This window comes from Phaenicophaeus curvirostris, chromosome 12, assembly GCF_032191515.1.
Source record: "Phaenicophaeus curvirostris isolate KB17595 chromosome 12, BPBGC_Pcur_1.0, whole genome shotgun sequence".
Taxonomy (NCBI): Eukaryota; Metazoa; Chordata; class Aves; order Cuculiformes; family Cuculidae; genus Phaenicophaeus; species Phaenicophaeus curvirostris.
In genome coordinates, this window is record NC_091403.1 from 21,471,382 (window position 1) to 21,493,015 (window position 21,634).

Genomic DNA, 21,634 nt, shown 5'->3' on the forward strand with positions numbered 1-21,634 from the left:
GGAACAGATCTAAAAGCAGCCGTGTTTCTCTGTAAGGCAACACATGGACTGGATACAGGCTGCTGAGCTGGACCAGAACCTGTGCCATTCCACAAGCAGCATCGTAACCCATAATAACCAGCGCTCTGACTGGACACCACCTTTATGCCCAGCCTGTTCTGCAGAAGAGAGCAATGGAGAGGCCAAACCCCCAGCTTCAGCACAGGACTTCAGCTCGTCAGCATAGAGGCACAGAGGTATTTTAGAGTCTGCTTCACGACAAGATGCTGAGGACAAGGCAGTAAATCCCCCACGGCCGCTCCTGTACTTCTGATAATGGGGTTCCCTAATTCACAGCTGTAAGGTCAAAGTACAGCTGCGGTTCCATACTCTGGGCAAAGAGAGAATGCTCAGCTGTGCCTGGCTTGTCCAGCAGTTCGACCATAAACCCTTCGAGCCACAGTGTCCCACTTCCCTCAACTTTTGTAATTTAAAAGAAATAGTTGCAATTTTGAAATTAATTTTTTATATCTGGCTTTAAATCCTTGATCAAAGCTGCCCAAACTGTAAAAAGGATGGAGAACTTACCTGTAACAGAGATCTTGTATGAAACACTGGGAGCAGCCTTCATGATCCATGCTTAAAGATGTTGCTGGTCTCGAATCATCTGCGGTTTCAGAACTCCAAATGCTCCCAGTTTGTGTCCCTAAGTATATTTTTACAATACCCTTATTTTCTCATGAGCCTCAGTTTTCAAATCGAAGTTTATTAAAATGTCAAAAATAGAACTTACAGTTTCACTTAGGAAAGCAGAGGGCATACACGGTACAGGCCTTTAGTAACAAAACAGGCAAATAATGCTTAAGAAGCTCAAGCAGGTCGGTGACAGCACCGTGCATTAACATACGATCTCAGGTTAAGAAAAGCTAAACGCTAATGCAAACATGCTCATACATCACTATCAAAGGGGGAACAGTTCAACCCAGTGGGCTGCCTCCACTGGGAGAGCGAGTGAGAGGCCCCTCGGCAGCAGACACTGGGGCAGACTCTGCTCCAATCCACATACTGGAGGAAACAGAAGATGAACCAAAACATTTAGGGAGTAAAATACCTCATTGTCTCTTTAAAGTCTCATAAATCTCAAAAGAGAACGATTCCAGGGCCCATCTGGGAACCTAACTTGCTGCTAAAAGATAAAGCAGCAACTCAGGCAAAGGCTCCTGCTGGAGAAGTTCTGTTTCATCTGCCCAGGTTTGTTGCTCCGTTCGGAGGTGAGACGCTTGTTCTCACATCAGTAACTGCCTCATTTTTAGCAATCACCAGAAAGAAACATGGCAAAGATTTCATCCTCTGAATCCTTATTTGCCCTTTCTGTTAAGAATTAAATACTTGATTCATCTGAATATTCAAGAAAGGCAACATAAATACAAAAGCATGTACATAATAAAACACATAGACTGAATTTCTTAACCATACCGCTCAATCAGCTACTATATAGGGACTAATTATTCCTCATACTAGCTTACCAGCTGATTTGCGAAGTCCCATTCCTCCTACCTATCCAGGACCTCAGGGAGCTGGGAAGGCTCCCGGATGGTCTGTGATGTGGCTGAAGTTCTGCATGGAGCTGTGTTCCTGCTCCCTGGGCATTTTCCAGCCAGCAGCACAAGGCACAGATGTCAAGACTTGCTGCTTGAGATGAAGACCTGAATATTCTTCTCCCTGCAGAGGAGGCCTCTGCATGGCTCAAAGTATGTTGATCCTTAAGGGGAGAGGAGACTACCTGAGCTCCTTCTCACAGGTGACCCCAGCCTCTTCCTGGTGTATGTGGGCAGCCAGAGCTCTGGGGAAATCTGTCCTGATGAGATTTCTCCATCTCTGTACACACACGTGACGATTCCTGGTGATTAAATCAAACTGGATAACTTCTACAATGAGCTTGACACAGAGGACAACCCGCAATTCAGTTCAATACATTAATAATAATAATAAAAAAACCCAAACAATCACCACAGTCTTTTAAAACCACAAGGCCATCAAAATCATCTGCCAGCAGCCAGGCCCTTGTGTACGGCTACACCGGTTAAAGAGTCAAAGTTCCTGCTAGTGACTCTCTACTAGTAACAAAAATGTATGAAATCCTGGTGGAACGAGCCAAGACTACCATGATGCGAGAAGATTTCCAGTACAGAGGTGGAATCGAAGCGAGGCCAGGGCCCATCACATACATTCGTGCTACATATCAAAGCTACTTTAATAAAGTTTAGACAAAAGTCGAAGCCAGCAGCAGCCACGCGCACCTCTGGGGCACCGCTGCCTACAACAACCTGCAGCCGATCGCTACCTCTTCCCTTCCGTTTGTGCCCGCATGGATGGCACGATGACGCAGGTTTCTGATCTGAGTGAGTTTTCATCCCTATGATCCACCACAACTGCGCAACGTTAAAGGAAAGGCAGCCGTCGCGTCCCTTGGATCACACCCCTTCCCAAACGCGACCTTTTCACCTGCTGCACGGCACAGGGCTTTCCATTTGCCTTTATAAGGTAACTTTAGAAACCAGAAAGCTGTTATGAATTAGTGAGAAGGCAAACAAAGGAGAGGAGAGAAAATGAATACTTTAGTGGAGATAATCTCCTCCATTTTATCTAACTGCCCTGCTGGACCAGCTTACATTTTCCACTCAAAGTCATTTTACTTAAGAGATGATGAGGTGAGATTAACCCAAGTTTTTATGCATCATCTGAGTCCTGTTTTTCAGAAGGGCTCTATTAATAACAGTTGGCAATTCATTATCCTTTATTGAGTGGAAGATGTACGTCTGGTTAACAGCAGAAAGCCAGGTCCAGCTCTGGTTTGGCCGAGGCAGTGATTCCTTGTGCGTTAACTTTGTATTGAAGTTAGGGTTTAGTCCAGCACATGGCACTGAGTCAGGCCAGGCTCCTGCCCACGCCGACCTGGGTAACAAGTGCTCAGATACTGGAATTTAAGCTGCCATTTTCGTTACTAATGCCCAAGGCACCGCGGAGTCCAACTTCCTCCAGGTTTATGTGGACAATGAAAACAGTCTGCTCTCTCAAATAAGCAAAGATGACTTAAGGACTCAGGGAGGAAGCCTGGGGCCATTCTACATCAGATTTTTCTCCTTCTTTCACTAAAACAGCAAGCCAAATACTTCCACAAAAGGCAAATTTTTGTTTCTAACTGTTAGAAACGCCAAATTGATCCACAGCGGGGGACCTGCTTTGATGGGGCTAGAAAATACTAGTCCTCTGCTCCCGTGCTCACCAAACAAGGGGCACATGGACATCTCTGGCTGGCCAGTGCCTCAGGTCCAGAAGGGCTGGGTTTCTGCAAACCAGGAGGTGGGGCTGCTAAAGAGCGGTCACAAAGGAGCGAGCACATTGGAAAAGCCTTTCTCTACCAACAGGCAGGAAATTCCTGATGGGTGTTTGAAATGCTGTTTCAAGACAGTACCCTGTTACAGGACCAGGAAAACCTGCCCTGAACTCTGCAGGGCCACTCACACTCAAATCTGGGAGCACAAACGTCTATGGGACTAAAGCCTCGGCACAAACCATCGTCAGGTCCATCTGAGTCGCCCTTCCCAGAGCCAGAGCCAGGTCATGTGTTTGTCTTTCTTATATGAGAATTTCCACAGGAAATTGATGATCGCTTTCTCCCTCCCCCCTGCGATATTTTGGCACAAATGTTTATATTCAATGCAGATCTAAAGAAACAGGTAACTGGAGAGCACTGACAAAGGAATAAGACTTATTTGGCAAATTTGAACCATAAAAACAAGTGCTAAGGGTTTTTTTCCAGTCGTGGAAGGTGTTTGCTGTGACAGTTGCTGCAGGGAAAAAAATATTAAACAGTCTGGAACATGTATATTTAAAATGAACATTTTATAATACAAGTAAATACACACTCTCCCAATTTCTCCAGGCAAAACCCCTCTCAGAGCATTTTAACCAGCTGAAATAAGTGTTAAACAGAGGGGTTTGTGTCCTGGATCATGCGCAGTCACGTGTGACAGCATGGGATGAATAAGAAATTGCATATTCTGAAAGTGGCAGCGAGGGCCTCTTTGCTCCCAGTCCTAAAGCAGACCTGGGTGCCAAATTCACCGAGCCCCTCAAACTTCAGCAGTGGCAGATGCCGTTCAATGTACTGAGAAAAGAGAATACAAACTTTCTGTAGTTAATGCAAATAGGCTGCATGATAAGGAAGGTTTAACTTATCCAGCCAGAGCTCCCCACATGAGAAATGTCTGTCTGTGAGCAGTGCGAGTTGAGTCGCTGCAGCAATACCAGCAGAAGCCTTAAGTTTGTCCTTTTGCTCCATGTCAGCCCAGTCTGAGAACATCAGGGAAGCAGCTGCATCCCCCGGGCACAAAGCAAGACTCTGCCTCCTTGTTCGAAGTCCAGTGTGGGAAATTCATTCCTCTTGGGAACGTTATTGGGGGAATCAGTTCTTGTGTGTCCTTTAAACGCTTCCTTTTCCCCCACTGCTGCAATCCCAGGGAGGGCAGCTGTGGATCAGGTGGGTGGTGACAGGAACGCTAGAGCAAGAGTCATCCCAAAGTCTCACAGCTTTTCAGAGATGCCACACAACACGAGCCTGGGGTTGTGTGAGGCAAATGGGAATTTTCGTCTGAGCCCGCAGTGGCCCCTGCTCGCCCCCAACAGTGCAGAGCGAGCGGCCGGACAGGCATGACATGGGTGGGGGCAGAGCGCTGGCTTCTCTTCATTGGAACAAAGTCCAGTTATTGATCATGATAAACTTCAGCTTGGAATTCAAACTGCAATGGCCCACAGCGTTGTACCCAAAGTGCTGACAGTTTCAGTGGAAGTGGCTGAAATGGGTATTTCATTTGAAAAATAAAACAAAACAAAACAAAGAAAACCCACCTCTTTTTTTAGCAGATTATTTTCCTCATCACTTCAGTAACTGGGATTTGGTTACGATGCATTTTGCTAGGGGAGAAGCCAATTCCATTTCCCAGAGTCTTTGTTTCCCCCACCCGCCCCCAGGAGATGTTTCCTTAGGAGACACTGGAACAACGAATACTTGGGGAGCCCATTTGTGTCAGGACCTTGTCCAGCCACTGCAAAGGACCGTTGAGATGCAGTTCGATCCAGCAGGGAGTGCTGGTCACCGTCTGCCGCCTGCGAGAACCAGGGGGTGGGGGAAGAGAAGAAAAAAAAGAACGTCAATTCGACTTAGAAAACTTTACAAATTCGAGAGGGTTTTACAGCTACTGCAGCATTCCTTCCTGCTTAGACAATAGTCTTGCACGTGGGGCCAAAGGGACGTCTCTCTGCTCTATAACGCCCTCCTGGCCTCTGCTGCCAGCTTCTCTTAAACCCCTACCTTTTCTCTTTACATTTCTTACAATCCCAAAGGAGCAACTTGCTATGGAACCTATTTACAGCTCAGATTCCTGAAACCAGGCAGCAGTTGAGTCCTTGAAAAAAAAGGAAGGTGTTTATATCTAAGCAAAATTCCTCAGTTTTATTTTGCAGACCTTGCCTCTCCTGAATCGACAGCCCTGGAACAGTTTGCCAAGCACGTCAGTTCTCTGTCAGACCAGGCTATTCTCGTTTCACCAGATCTTTGGGTTTTAGCAGGATGTGGAAGTGATGGAGAGAGGTCACCACTCAGCCACTCGGACCCCCTCCTGCAGCCCCACAAAGCACCCTCGTGCGGCCAGAGCTGCCCCCGAGCCTGGGAGGCTGCGCAGAGGTTGGGGCCCTGCCCTGCACACCTCCAGCCCATTTGCCTTTGATCAGCTGCCCCAGAAGCAGCAGAAATGCTGCAGAGTGCGAAAAGTTGCAAAACCCATCAGACAGGCAGAAACACAGGGTTAAAGCACGTGTTTAAAAATGCCTCAAGAGTGGGCAGAGTGGAGGGAGACTGGGTCAGCGCACACAGGGCTTTTGCTTTCCCTCGGACGGCACACGGACCCTCTCTCCTATCTTCCCCACCCTGTTCTCTCCCTGAGGCCAGACCCCATCGAGTGTCTCTAGATGGTGGTAAAGCAGGAAGAGACGAGGAGGAAAGGAAGAGAAGGGAGGCCAAGGCACAGGGCAAGGGGTTCTCCTTCCTCTGCTGAGGGATGGCAGGAGTCTTGTTCCAGGCAGAAAGGCAGGGACAGCTGCTGTGGAGGAGGAGGATTATGAAGAGAGAGAAATAGCCTGGAAACAGCCTTGTTTTACACCCCTATTTCCCCACAGAAGCTGTCCTTGGAATCCGTTAGTGGGAGGGAGAAGCTAAACTCTGTGGGGCCCAGGGAGAAACCTCTGCTGACAACGGGACCCTTCCCTGAGGGCAGAGCCCCTCTGCTCCATGGGGCTGCGCTCCCCAGGCCACCCCTGCCTCTCCCCGGCAGGGCAGAGGAGCTGGCCTCTGCGGACGGCTCTGCAAGGCCCGGCTGAGGGCTGGAACCCATTCTGCGGATGCATCTCTCATCCCTCGAGCTGAAAATGGAAGCAGCTCCCCGAAGGCAACCCCACCCATTCCCGGCTCCGGCGGGGCTGACCGGAGCTGGCAGGGCAGGTGATGCCCGAAGAGTGGGCGTGTGGGCAGGGCTCGTCCTACACAGCGACTGGATGGTCAGTGTTGGCATGACAGGGTGTCTCGTGAGCTGTTTGGGCAGGACAAGGCGAGCAGAACTCCTCAGCGAAGCACACAAACCTCTCTGGTTCCATGAAAAAACACAGTCTACCTTAACACAGAGCATTCCTCTTTGCTGCCTGAAACCAGGGTGACACTGAGCGGTTCCACAAGTGTCACAGTAGAACCATCCAGAAAACCACTCACTGCCTCTGGGGCTGCCCCACTTCTGCCCTCCGCAAATCCATCCCGTTCTGCCCAGCACATCAGCTCCAGCCTTTAAGAAAGCAAACCCTCAAAAGCTCTGACTCCAGCTTGCTCCACCAGGCTCTTGCTGGATGGAGAACCTCCTTCTCCCAGGCTGCTTCTGCAGTTGGCTTCTCTCCCTTCCCTTTGCCAAACCCCTGGCAGGTGAGCACTGAGCACGCCACCGGTCAGACTGCTCCGGGGCTGAACCACTGAACCAGAAATCGCCGGAGCAGGGCTCTGGGTGCAGCTCCCACAGCAATGTTTTCATATATGAATCCGTTCACAATGAACGTGCTCCGACAAAGGCAATCAGATGGAGTATTTTGTGGCAAGGAAACAAGGAGCAAGAGAGCAGCTTCGGCGTGGTCAGCGTGAGCGTAGAGTTTCGCTGATTACAATACTCTAATGAGATAGTCGACTTTCCGTAACTCATGCACATCTGGATTTCATTACGAGCCGTGGCTGCAAGCCAGGGCTGAAACGCTCTGGCCCAGGCACAGGACAATTTCAAAACAAAATGGACTCCAAACATCTGGAGAAATGAAGAAAGTGGGAGAGTAACGCACAAGGGCCCAGACTCCAGCTGACGCTACGGCATCTCCCCGCGTGCGGCAGGCAGCTGCGAGAGGAGAGCATCGCAGGCCCCTCTGCTGCTCCGGCAGGCAGGGATTGCCCCCAGGTATTCAAATAAGGACACGGATTTCAAGGGGACACAGTCAAGTCAGTATTTCAGAATCACTTTGGGCTGAAATCCTCACCAGCTTTCTCTCTCATAAAGCAACATTCATTTTCTGAAGAATTTCATCCCTACTGTAGTATTAAATGCTGGTTTCACCCCCTTTGCTAAGTCAGGATATTCGCTTGGCAGTGCGACAGCGACACAAGCTATGGAGAACTCTGATCTTCACACTGCCTCCACTGTCCCCATGTTGTCAGAAAAAAACACATCAACAATCCCAAACACCAGACCGTACTGCTTCTTTGCTATCTTCAATATTCACTTGGAAAAGCAGTGATCCTCCTTCTCCCACTGCCACCTGCCCTGTGACAATCCCAAAGGAAAGGATGAGGTAATTTAACTTTCATTTTGCAGCAACTCTAATGGTTCTTCCAAATGCAAATTTTGAAGCCAATCTGCTCTTAGCTTAATCCCATTAGTCCCTAATAAAGGAAGCATCAAACCCAACCCATATCTATATGGAAGCTCTCACACTGATCATGTCCTGATAACAGTGTAGTCATAAAACAAACTATCAAATGTGCTTTTAATTTATAGAAAAAAAATGTAATGGTTCCTACAAAGATCATGTGGATTCATCTGCTGTGCTTCAGGTACAGCTTGGGGTTCGTAGATCCCCAGGGATATCATGATCCATATTTTACACAAATAGGATGGGAAAACAAAGAGGGCAGATCAACACATTCTCAACAATTACAACCTATCTGCATTACAGAAAAGACACTGCTAATTCCCCTATCTTAAAAGTTGGCTAAAGCAGCTTTGCAGAACGCTGTCCTAGGCTGTGAAATGCAGGAAGGGCAATGGCAAGCACAAACATATTGCAAAGTTTCAGTGCAGAGGCCTGACCTGTACTCCGCTCCCCATCCCTTGACAAAGCTCATTCGGATTGTGCACATTCTGGTCAGCTGATACACAGCTTCGAAGCCCTGATTTACAGACTGAGCCAAGAGAGCGGCGAATTCCTGGTTGTTAAAAATCTTCAGGTTACATCCTGTGAAAAAAAGAAGACGAAAAGAACAGGGTATTATCTGAACTAGATTAAGAAATTCACTGCTTTCTGAGGATGCTGCTTTCGCCTGTCCTCAGACCATGTGATACCATACACAGATTGCTCAAACACAGCACTTCAGAAAAAGAATCAAGCTTGCCATGTTGCCACAGTTCATAGGGTCAAAAGGAAGAAAACCGCATTACAGGATGCAGAACATCGGATGCTAATGCCCACACACCAGATTGTGATCCATGAGAACAGACCTGCGATCCTCTTGTGGAACCTCCTCCTATCTCCTTTACAATCATTCTCCTCATATTGTTATTTAAAGGACTAAGTATGACCATAACAATAACAGCAATTGCTACGGGGCCTGAAAGGAAGGAATGCACTAGCTAAAACCAGGAACTCATCAGTGTTGGGTTTACATGGTGTCTGTCAGCAAGAGATGTTCTGAAGCCAAACCACTCTGGCAAGCCAGAAACCAGCTATCAGGGCTAAGAGGGCTGGTAGCCCAGCTGCTTCTGCTATGGTTGCCTCTTAGCTGTAACTATCACGTGTCAAAGACATACTGGATTTCCCTGCAAGGTTTAGCCTCAGCTAAAAGACTGAGAACAACTTATTCATCTGGTTTTAGGTGATAATGGTGAAATATAAGGACATCCTTCATAGTTCAAACAAATACACAACTCCTACAAAAAAAAAAAAAAAAGTGTTGCTATGCTGTTCTCTTCTAGATAACCAGAACCAAGTCAAACTCTGAAGCTTGGCATGCAACTCACGCTCATTTGGGATTACATATGGGCCAAGTCTGAAAAACAACTATTTGGACTGTGATGAATTATATTTTTCTAACATAACTTCTCAGCCTCCTCTCTTGGGCTGGACTCATTCCGTCATCTGTTTTGGGTCGAACTGTGTAGAGCAAAGCATAACTGCACTGCAACAGCTCAGCATCTGCAGGAACATCTGCCCATATTTGTGACCATAAAAGAGCCCAGCCCGAACTCCATGGATCTCACAAGGGGAGGCTGTCAGGCACATTGCAGCCTAAGGCAGGGAAAAAAAAAGGTGAGAGTGAAGTGATTGTGGCCCTGTACTCGGCACTGGTGAGCCTGCACCTCTAATACTGTGTTACTGTATTCAGTTTTGGGCCCCTCACTACAAAAAGGACATTGAGGGGCTGGAGCACATCCAGAGGAGGGGAACGGAGCTGGGGAAAGGGCTGGAGCACAAGCCTTATGAGAGGCAGCTGAGGAACTGGGGCTGTTTACTCCGGAAGAAAGGAGGCTGAGGGGAGTCCTTATCACCGTCTACAGCTCCCTGAAAGGAGGTTGAAGCAAGGAGGGGTCTGGTCTCTTCTCCTGCATGACAAGTGATAGGATAAGAGAGAATGGCCTCAAGTTGCATCAGGGGAGGTTCAGGTTAGATATCAGGAAAAATCTCTTCAACAAAAGGATTCTCAGGCACTGGCAGAGGCTGCCCAGGGAGGGGCTGGAGTCCCCAACCCTGGAGGTGTTTAAAAGCCAGGTAGACAAGGTGCTCAGGGATCTGGTTTTAGTAGTGGCCTGGTATGGTTGGACTCAATGATCTCAAAGGTCTTTTCCAACCAAACAATTCTCTGACCCAGTTTAAGCACAGAGAAAATGCTACAACAAGGAAACCAAAAAAACTTGATCAGCATCAAGCCGTTCAGACTTCAGGACTGGACAGGACCAGGTTTCTCCATGGCTGTGCCGCAGAGGAGTACGACTTGATCTGGTCAACAAGGGAATGAAAAAACTGCTTCAGACCCAGCAAAGACTGGAAGATGAGTCTGAGAAGGCGGCCAAAGACTGTGGCAAAAGTGGGGAGAGATGGAGTCCAAAAAATGTGCCTTAGATGAATCCAGAGCGGAAATGTGGGTTGTTTATGTCTTCAGATGTTGACTCCAGCTGGGGTGGACTCTTGTGATGTGGCTGAAGAATTAAGTCATGTTTGCAACACTGGCAGCTGCTTGCTAAGCATCTGAGAAAGGAAACCCGTTAAGACGGGCCAGAGCTTGCCATGTATTGATCTCTTCTTAAAAGAATGACAATCTTTTTCGAAATATTTCTAAACAAAAAAAGTTTCTTTCTTAAATATATACATATTTTAACTGTTAAAAAAATCAGCTTTTGGAAGCCTTGCTAAATAGCTGAATTCCCTTTTGAATGGCATCCTCTCATCCCAGCTCTTTCACATGCATCTAACAAAACATTTTCTTCCTAGGCAGATGCAATAAAATCCTCTTTCAGCACGCTTTAGACAAACGTTTGCTGTAACCAGAACCAATTCACAAAGCAGGGTGAAAGTTTTACTACAAACCAGAAAAAAGTAACAATTTAAATCTGTTGTGGATGAATCTGAATTAAGAAAAAATTCCTTATATTCTTTTCACTTAGAGTACAAACAAAATTATAAACATGACTGTCACATAGTTATCATGCAATAATGGACTGTACTTCCAGTACTTAAAGGGGCCTAGTGGAAAGCCAGGGAAGGGCTTTTAATCAGGGAGTGCAGGGATAGGAGGAGGGGTAATGGTTTGAAGCTGAAAGAGAGGAGATTGAGATGAGATCTTATGAAGAAATGTTTTCGTGTGAGGGTGGGGAGGCCCTGGCACAGGCTGCTTTGAGAACTCGTGGCTGCCCCATCCTTGGAGGTGTTCAAGGCCAGGTTGGATGGGGCTTTGAGCAACCTGATCCAGTGGGAGGTGTCTGTGCCTATGACAGGGGCTTGGAACTCGATGGGCTTTAAGGTCCCTTCCAACCTGTGACTCTATAAAACATGGCACAGAAGACGTGGCAGGTTCTGCTCTTAGTTCTACTTAGATCCTGGAGAGCTGTTTCTTCCTCCTTGCATGAATGTGCAAGCAACTGTCAGAGCACACACAGAGTCTCTTTTATCAGGACCTTTATCCTATATGCTCTAAAATGCAAGACCAAGTGCCGGGTCCTGCACTTGGGGCACAACAACCCTGTGCAGTGCTACAGACTAGGAGAAGTCTGGCTGGAAAGCTGCCTGGAGGAGAGGGACTTGGGGGTGTTGGTTGACAGCGACTGAACATGAGCCAGCAGTGGCCCAGGTGGCCAAGAAGGCCAATGGCATCTTAGCTTGGATCAGAAACGGTGTGACCAGCAGGTCCAGGGAGGTTCTTCTCCCTCTGTACTCGGCACTGGTGAGACCGCTCCTCGAATCCTGTGTTCAGTTCTGGGCCCCTCACCACAAGAAGGATGTTGAGGCTCTGGAACGAGTCCAGAGAAGAGCAACAAAGCTGGTGAGGGGGCTGGAGAGCCGGTCTTATGAGGAACGGCTGAGAGAGCTGGGGGTGTTTAGCCTGGAGAAGAGGAGGCTGAGGGGAGACCTCATTGCTCTCTCCAACTACCTGAAAGGAGGTTGTGGAGAGGAGGGTGCTGGCCTCTTCTCCCAAGTGACAGGGGACAGGACAAGAGGGAATGGCCTCAAGCTCCGCCAGGGGAGGTTTAGGCTGGACATTAGGAAAAAATCCTTCACAGAAAGGGTCATTGGGCACTGGAACAGGCTGCCCAGGGAGGTGGTTGAGTCACCTTCCCTGGAGGGGTTTAAGGCACGGGTGGATGAGGTGCTGAGGGACATGGTTTAGTGTTTGATAGGAATGGTTGGACTCGATGATCCGGTGGGTCTCTTCCAATCTGGTTATTCTATGATTCTATGAAAAAATGCTCTGCTCAAGCTGTTGCTTATAGTAGCGTACGTGCTTCTGATTATTGTCAAGAATGGAGGTCGCCAAAGCCAAGCCTGCTTGATGAAGGGCTCGCTTTCCATAGCAAGTCCTTGTTTGCAGAAGTCAAGCCTATGCAGGATGACAGTTCGGGCACACTCTTCTTACCTGGTGGAATCTTGCAAACTGTTGCTGGGTGCCAGCCGTAGCGTTGGTTGCAGTTGGGAGACTGGACAAAAATGGCACTGTCGCTAAGGCACTCAGCAAACACCTCCCCACCGATGTAGTAGAGTCTCACTCCTCTTCCTAGGAAACAGATGGCACAGTTTTGGTTTAGCTTAGAACATTCATCTGCAAAGCCTGCAAGAGCTAGTGCAGACAAGACAACCTTCTGCGTTGAGACGGTTCTCAAAAAGCAGCTAAACTCTGAATGGCGGACAATGAAAACCACCTCTCTGGCCTCCCCATTAGGGAGCAATAAATCTGCTCTGTGAGTTAAGCTAAGGAAGGCAGGAGGAGCAGCTTATAAAGTCAGAATTGCACTCTCCGGCCCCACTGTCAGTCACAGCCTGGATGCAGACATTTACCACCTCACAGCCTGCTCGTTCCAAACATCTATGTCACTGATACTTTCCACATGATTGTTCTATCAGTTAACATATGGTTTTCAACCTTTTCTGAAAGCCATTACAGCTAGATAAAATTGTTTGTTTATTTACTCAGTGATTTGGAATTAACTTATACAATGTTTTCAAATCATTGCCTTTTGCTTGGGTACATCACAACACACATTTCCCATAGAGGTTTACACAGATTATTAAAGTTTCATTTAATAAGTAACAAATTTTAGGTATACATCTTTGTTGCTCAAATAAACATTTGATGCGGTATTAGATTCCTGTTTGAAAATCTTGCTTTTGTTCTTCCATAGAGCATAAGGCTGGATTTAAAGATTGGTTTCTGAATTTTGGTGGTATTTTTGGAACTTGGACTTTTTTTGTGGTTCTAGAAATTGTAGTAGAAACAAGGACAGATCCTCCTGCACTGAACTTTACCACTTAGGGAAAGGTATAAAGGGGAGCAAAACCAGGACAAAAAGGAGGCTCAGTTTTGATAGAAATCAGCTGAAAGCACAGCAAAGCATAAAGAACTTTGCCTTCTATAAAACTGCAGAATCTGGGGTATTCTACTTAAACCAAGTTTAACTGAAAACCAGATTGAATGTTAGCTTACAGTATAAGCAGGCAAACTTGGAATTGAGATGGAAATCAAGGAACTATGTTTCTATTTATAAAAGAACAGTCAGTTAGAAAATAAAACAGTGCAGGAGGGAAAAGGAATACGCAAGTTTATCACTAACACCATCCAAATGCAGAAGAGTGCATGTAAAAGTTTAAAGTCTGCCTCTATTACATGCAGCAATTTTAGTGTTCCTCAGTGTATTTTTATTACACTTTTATGATAAAATACAGTTAGCATTCCTTTAATGAAGATTACTCTGCTTAAACACCACAGATATTCAAACATTGCAGTTCTAGAACTGTCCAAGCTGCATGACAATTACCTAAATAAAAAGCTTTACACACACTTCTCCACCTTCCACCTTAACAGACACTGATAAAATGAGAGAAAATTACCAATGTGCCGTCTTGTGAGCTCCACTGCTGCGTTTCTGTTCACGTTAGACAGCAAACCAAGGCAGAAGCGTTCAGAATTCGATGGGTCAGTGAAACCATCCACGGTCATAGAGGGCTGAGAGGCGTGGAAAGTCTCTCCCACTCGCTGGTTGAGTTCATAGTAGGATATGGAGCACCAGAAAGCTGGCTCGCAGTAGGTAACAGGCTGCAGATCTGTGCAGAATAAAAAGCGAAATGAATAATGGACCCTCAGGAGAGGAAGAGGGGGATGAAAAACAGATTGTTTTGAAATACTGTTCTGCTTCATTCCTTGGGTCCACTTTAACCACCAAACTTTAATTACTTGACAGATGTTAATGGACCGCAGCTAGAAAGTTACGTCACCCCTGAAGCTTTTGGCAGGTGGAACAATCACAAATAGTCAAAGACGTTCATCACTTAGCAAGCGGGGTGTCCTTAGCTGTCTTCAGGCTTGGAGAAAGTTTAAAAACCAGACTCAGCTTTACTATGAGATGTGGGATCACTTTTAGATAACCAGTACCATAAAGGAGAAAGGAAAAGGAGAGAAAAGGAAGAAACAGAAAACCTCAGAGCAGACAACAAACCTGCTGTCAGTAACAGGTCTCCAGAACCCAAAGGCTGTGCTCTGACACCAAGCAGCCAGCAAGTCCAGCTTTCATTCTTATTGATGCTGTTATGATCTCTCTAGCACTGATGAAACCAGTTGTGTTGTCTGCAATACGCACCAAATTGTACATAAAACTGACATCAAAGTGATTGAAAAATTAGATACTTTCTTCCAGCACCCTCAAATAATCAAAAGAAAACCCATTTCCTCAATGATGGCCCACTGCTTTTATTTGGGTTATGGTTTGACTCAGCATATGGGCCGCAGTGGAAGGACTGAAGCTCATGAGCAGACTGAGGTGGAAGCAGCCTCAGGAAGACAATACTTCACATGCATGAGAGGTAGGACATTCAAACAGCATCAAATGATTTAATTGCTTCCACTGAAGCCAATGAGATTTCAGCAGAGAACTGCTCAAGCCAAACAACCTTCAAGATCCTGCGCTAGATGGTGCCCAGTCCTGCTGCAAGCCTGGAATCACCGCGCAGAGGATGTGGGAAGCAGACTAAGCTAACGGATAAGTGCTCTATTCCCCACATTCAATGCAAGAGAAAAAACCAAGAGAATAATTCCCTCAAGTCCACTCCCCCTGGTTTACCACTTCATCCCCATACAAATGCTGCTTAAAGCAGAACAGAACAGCTTCCCATCTGGCTAAAGAGTTAACATCAAGCAGCAAACCCCAGCTTTTTTCCATAGGCTTTCCCATCTGTTGCTCCTGCAAGGCTTAAGCGAATCTGGGGCTTAAGAGATCAGCTCTGAAAAATCAAAGACAGGTTTTTACCATCCCATCCTCCTCTGACACTAAAGAGAGCATCTCTACAGAGATTTGAGAGTCATTTCTGGTCTGGTACCTGCTCTTAATCCATAACCCTTAGAAACAGCTAGAAGCAGCCTGGCTTCGGCCAAAAAGACACGCTGGTTTCCTTTCCACCACTACAGTGTATGAGTTCCCAAAATAGCTAATAATCAGAAAAAAAAACTTTGGTTTCTGCTTTGGTACAAGCTTTGCTGACAGCAAATAAGGAACTGAATAAAAGTGCATCTGGGGAATTCTGTCATCCTTAGCAGATCTCCAAAGTCTGTGAATTCTGGAGCTTATATCCTTTCCTAGCTTCTTTCACAGTCTCTCTCTTAATTGTATCATCTGAAAGAAAAATTCTCTATCACAATCAAAGCCCAATGTCCCCACTCTCCTCCACACTTTACGCCCACATAAACAAACAGCAGATCTTTTTCTTTCAGAAAAGGACATAATGCTCAAAGCGAAAGTGAACAGAAGGTAGCTCAATGGAACAGGAGTCACTACAACTATTTAAGAGATCGGGTAAGTGTAACTGCCGCTTCTTCACATTTTAAACATTTTTAAAAAAACAAGCCCCTCTCCTGACATGCTCAGGTGATACTGAACACATCCAGGAGTCGCACAAGTTTACTGTCATAAAGTCATGGAATAGTTCAGGTTGGAAGGGACTTTAAAGCCCATCCAGTTCCAACCCCTCTGCCATGGGCAGGGACACCTCCCACTGGATCAGGGGCTCACAGCCCCATCCAACCTGGCCTTGAACCCCTCCAGGGATGGGGCAGCTACCACTGCTCTGGGCAACCTGGGCCAGGGCCTCCCCACCCTCACAGGAAAACATTTCTTCATTTCTTCCTAAGATCTCATCTAAATTTCTCCTCTTTCAGCTTAAAACCACTCCCCCTTCATCCTATCCCTGCACCCTCTGAATCAAAAACCCCTCTCCAGCTTTCCCGGAGTCCCTTTAAGTACTAGAAAGCCACTCTAAGGTCTCCCCAGAGCCTTCTCTTCTCCAGGCTGAACAAGCACAACTTTCTCAGCCTGTCCTCATAGCAGAGGCGCTCCAGCCCTCTGGTCTCTACCTTCTTCTCTGTGTGATACATTTGGTTGTCGCACTGGAACCTGTCACATCGGGTATATTTCTTCCACACCATCAGCAGCCATGCCCTGCAGCAGTAACCTGCACACACCCTCGCCGACTTGGGGCTTCATGTGACTCCAGGGCAATCCCCATGGAGGTACAACACTAACTGGAGTCTCTAAGGTGTGTCCACTGACTTAAGGAAACAGATTGAGTTCCACATGACTGCACTGATTCCACAGCAAGCCCATTCCTAATTGAAAGGCTGCTCAGATCCAGAAAAAACAAATTGACTTTCGTTGATCCTTAAGTAACATCCTCAGATTAGTGCTATTCAAGTTAGAAAAACCCTGAAGTCTGTGTTGCTCTCTATGGTTTTGTGGTCCTTTCCTTCAGAAACCACCACCGCTTAGTTGTGACTCAAGGGAACTGTGCATTCCCCACTGAAGGGGGAAAATCATACCTTGTCTCTAAAAAGCTAAAAAATGCAACCAAGCTTTTAATGATGCTGCTTTCTCCCGTGATTTGTGGTCTTAGGCTTCAGCATAAGCTGTCAAGGGATGGGTGAGTTACCTCGTGTTAAAGCTGTCCTGAATATTGATTTTCAACTGATGGATTAACTGTTTGGGGAAAGGTAAGAGAATGTAGCTCTGCTAAAGCCAAAGAGCCCTGAGAGGGTACACAATCAACTCAAACATGATGCATTAAACCCAAGCAAATCCTGTGTGAATGGTCTCCATACAAGTTCAGCCGTGACTCACCACAGCTTTGCTTCCACAAGCACCCAGGGAGTATTGGGATGCTGCCCATATCGCATCTCCCCTATGAGATGAAAGTACTGTCTGTTCAGCTGTGGAGGAAAAAAATCTCTGCTGGCTGCTTTGCACACTCTATAATGTGTGCTCTATGCAGGAAAGAGGCTGTTATCCCAGTTTCAGTCAATGCATCTGGTAGCCAACGCATGTCAGGAGTTCCTGATACGTTATCCAACTGTATTAGCTGCAGCCACATTAATTCCAGCTCCCTCCCCAGCAATGAGAGGATAAAGAGGAGCGCACACTCCCGCCCCTCTGTATGCTAGAAGGGCTGTCTTTGCACTGCTTTGGGAAATGGTGTTTCACCACAGCGAGTGACAGAGGCTTACGTTAGTGATGGATTTCACTGTAGGGTATGTGCTTATTTCACTTAAAGCTTTTGCGTCAACTCTGCTGTGGAGCACACTCTGACAATGGGTTTCCTGTGCACCAAGGGACTGCCTCGCTCCAAAATAACAATACACATGCAACCTCAGGCCTGGCCCTTGTCCAGTGTAAACTCCCTGACTTCATTCCGAATGTCCGCAGAACGCTGGCAATGCTCCTTTCATTTGTGGCTGTTTGCTCTATTTTCTCCAGTTCGTATTTTAGTAATACAAAAAAGATCACTGGGTACCTGTAACTTCCACTTAAAGCTTATGTTTGACAACTGAAAATGTGGACACAAACTCTAATGTTACCAAATGAAACCAATGGAGAAAAACAACAAACCCCCCCCCCCAATCTGTTACCTTGTAACACCTTTGTGCCTATGAATGGAAAGATGCAACTCCCTAAATTCCTTCAATCCTATATTCCAGCCTTACAGCTTTATGCTGAAATCCACACACTGCACCCCAAACAAACCTGCTCCTATTGTCCCACTTGGTTTGACCCATGCCAGGTTATTGCCTTTGTAATTCTCTGGAGTGTGGCCATGGGATTTAAGCCCGAAGTTCATCTCGCGCAAAATAAACTGTCTTACAAGCTTCAGGTACTTCTGTTCAAACAAACAGACATTAATACTGTGGCGTTATCTTTTAATCGCAGAAGGACAAGACTCCATCCATTCTACTTGCTGACAGTTTTCCTCAATGTACACAGCTGTGTTTTTTAGATTTCTATGCAGTTTTAATAAACACACAGTGAAAGCCTGATTAAACTTCTGCAGATCAAAGCAGAGAGACACTGCAGCGTTCTCCTTATCCACAGAATTCTACAGCAGAGCAAAAGCAGGAGCACTGCAGACCACCAGGCCACCAAGGAACTTTTGTATAACAGGAGGGAGAACCTGCGACACTGAGGAAAGATTCTGTTCTCGCAGCCTGTGCAACCCCCGTGCGGGCTGCAGAGACCAGGCAGGCTGCTGGTGGTTTCACCTACGCTGCTGCAGGTAACTCCTTACTTTAGACACACCCTCTACAAGGTACAGATGACAACAAGTTTTTCATTTCACAGTTGTTAAGTGTTGCTCAGCCACATGCCATTTTGTTTATTATTTTGTAGCTTCTTCACATGCAAGAATTTACAATAAATTCTTTTAAAAGAGACAAGAAGTTCTTAGATTTGCAGAAGTCCTTGTCTAAAAGCAACGAACAGTTGGTTTGCAAAACTTAAAAGTCATCTTTTAATTTTGGTAAGTTAAAATGGTTTCCTCATGTCTGCTCCTTAGACTACAAAAAGATTCCTTGTGGTTAACCCGCTTCACCTGCTCCTACTTAGGTCCTGTCACCAGAAAGCACAGTGGACATTTGACAGGCTCATCAGCTGAGCAGCATCTGCTAACAACCAGCATCCTTCTTAGAAAGGATGTGCACCAGGGCCTCTTTCCTAGAAACTCCTTTCTTCCTTATGTAAGGCAGATGCCACAGCCAGCTTGCCAGGTTGATTTTGTTACAAATAACTGGCTTTTTGTCTTTAGGTTGAAAAAAGAAAAGCTAGAAATTCTCAACAAGTCCGAGGCAGCACACTGGGGCACAATGAATTCAAACAAAATAACAAATAAAATAATTCAGCCATACTTTCTCTTATTAAGGTTTAAGAGTTAAAGCAAATAAAAATTTAGTGGCATCGTGGCAATACATTCCATGCTTTAGAAAAAAAATAAGGGGAAGGGGAGGGGGAGAAGAGAAAAGAGACCCCCCCTTTTAACAGCCCCACGATATCCACAAGTCAGCCAATGACTGACAAATTCTGGAGTGGTGTCAAAGGACCTTGTGCCAGGATTAAAAGCACATGTAAACTTTATGGCTATGGTTATTCACGAGTAATCTCCAGTGGCCTCTGTCTGCTGGCTTAACGACCATTTAGAGAAGTGATCCTGCAGCTCGCCAGAGCTATGTGTGTTTTTTATGACAGACCGTTGAGAGCAATTTCAAATAGGGTAAGAGCTCAGCCTGATGAAGACCAGACTTTCATGTTTGTAGGTACGGAAATGAAGGGCAGGGCCATTTGAGAAGACAACAGAGGTTCAGAGATAGCCACAAATCCTCTAATAGTATCTCAAAGGTAAAGGCCCTGTCCAACTGCTACTCCTTCTTCAGCTTTCCTCCTCTTTCCTGTTTACAGGTTATGCAGTGAATTAGTGACAGCAGTGGCCTGCTAGGACTGGACTATGCTCCACTAGAGCACCAACCAACTGCCCTCCTCCACATCAGTCTGTGCTCAGTTTTGTACTATAACAGCTTACACACCAGTGCCATCAGTTGTGCCTGTAGTTTAGGGCACTGGGACATGCGGGTTCAGAGCTACTTTATCACTGTATCGTCCAGGGATGCCACTCAGGGGGTGCCACTCAGGTAGATGTACCCCATGGCTGACACCATCCCAGTGTCAGGTTTGCTCCTGAGCTGGGTTTACATGAGGATGTAATGCGTTTGCTCTCCTTTAGCCAAGCAGATGACAGCCAGAAAAATCAGGAAATCAGCAGGAAAATCTGTTGTTCTCAACTTCAGCCCCGTCCACAGTATGTGGACAGCTGTGGACAGCAGCATTTGCTCTATAATGGATCTAAAACCAGGTTAATGAACGTATGAAAACATAAGGCACTCCGGTACACTGCAAAAGAGACCAGTAAGCAGTACATATTTACACAGTAAACTTCCTGGAGACACACCTTAACCTCAAACTGCGTCCCTTAAAAATATAAAAACATGAACCCACCAGCCAGACATACACATATTCATCGCAAACTCATGTAATCAAAAAAGTGTATTTTTGCAGCACTCCTTCAGTCATTCTTTCTGGTATTTGTCTGCCAACACTTCTCATGGTTTTATTTAACTCTCTGATCTAAGTTCAGCTTTCTTTATTTCATATAGAGTTACCACGAACCACAGTCATCACTGCAAGGAGGATGAGCAGAAAGGAACACCAGAAGTGATCACAAACTCATCAAAAGCACACAACCTCAAGAAATAACATCATCATTAAAATGTCACTAACTGGGCTGTAATTACACACGATTCTCAAGGCTACATGCTTACCCAGATTGTTGTGGGCTGGAGACATAGGGTTTGGCGATAAGTTTGGAGAACCTGAAAATCAAGACATTATAATTATTAGTAAGGCGTCTGCACATGGGAAAACATTTGCATGAATGCTGATCAACAGGATGACTTAAACAGTTACTCCCAGAAAAATGAGACCTGCATGTTTAATTTTAAAGGGTTGATATATGTTAGCGTGAACACTAAGGCTGCTCATTCGAAACCTTCTTACTTGTTTTCTTGCAAAGAGAGGACTCCAACTTCCAGCTTTCTTTGGGATCTATCCACTAAATTATAAACCTATTTCAAACCAAACCTCCTAGTGATCATTTCAAATACAGTTAAAATGGATATTTCAGTACAGAAACAACCAAACTATCAGAAAAACGCCTCTGCAGGGAAGTGCCAGCTACGTGCAAAATTCTGCTGTGCATCCAGGTGTACAGATGCAAACACAACACAAACTGTCATCCACTGTTCAGGATCCTGCTTAGTAATGGATGTTGGGGAGAACAGGAACACGCCGTACTTTTTACCAGCAGCTTTCAAACATACAGCCCTGTGGTTTACATGAAATGTCAGGCTACATTTGCACTCCTACAGGGATAAAATACCTCAAACCACCATTTGATCTTCAGTAGCCCAAAGAAGAACTTTAATGGAGTCTCTGAGATGACCTAGAAAGCTGCAGCAAATGGCAAAAGATAACTCACCTGCATCCATGCTGGGGTTCATCTGGTGGTCACTGGTTTCTCCATCCTCACTCAAATAGCCTGGAGGTGGTGTCTCTAGAGGCATAAAATGACCATACCATCATTGCAACGGGATGCAAAGTCTAGATTTTAGACACCAAAATGCATTTCCTTTGTTATTCACAAAGCATATTTGTAAATAACAGAGGAAGGG

At 46.0% G+C, this 21,634-nt stretch overlaps 1 protein-coding gene across 2 annotated transcripts in view; it reads right to left on the minus strand.

Moving 5' to 3' along the window:
* Nucleotides 1-725: 725 nt before the first annotated feature.
* The window catches only part of SMAD3 (SMAD family member 3), a 73,183-nt gene continuing 52,274 nt past the window's right edge, over nucleotides 726-21,634 (minus strand). For both annotated transcript variants that reach the window (XM_069866665.1, XM_069866666.1), the window contains exons 4-9: nucleotides 21,442-21,516; nucleotides 20,726-20,776; nucleotides 13,936-14,148; nucleotides 12,467-12,604; nucleotides 8,433-8,577; nucleotides 726-5,148 (exon numbers count right to left, since the gene is read on the minus strand). In XM_069866665.1, the coding sequence (XP_069722766.1) occupies nucleotides 5,025-5,148; nucleotides 8,433-8,577; nucleotides 12,467-12,604; nucleotides 13,936-14,148; nucleotides 20,726-20,776; nucleotides 21,442-21,516 (746 nt within the window). In that variant the 3' untranslated portion in view covers nucleotides 726-5,024. The remainder of the gene's footprint in view (nucleotides 5,149-8,432; nucleotides 8,578-12,466; nucleotides 12,605-13,935; nucleotides 14,149-20,725; nucleotides 20,777-21,441; nucleotides 21,517-21,634) is intronic.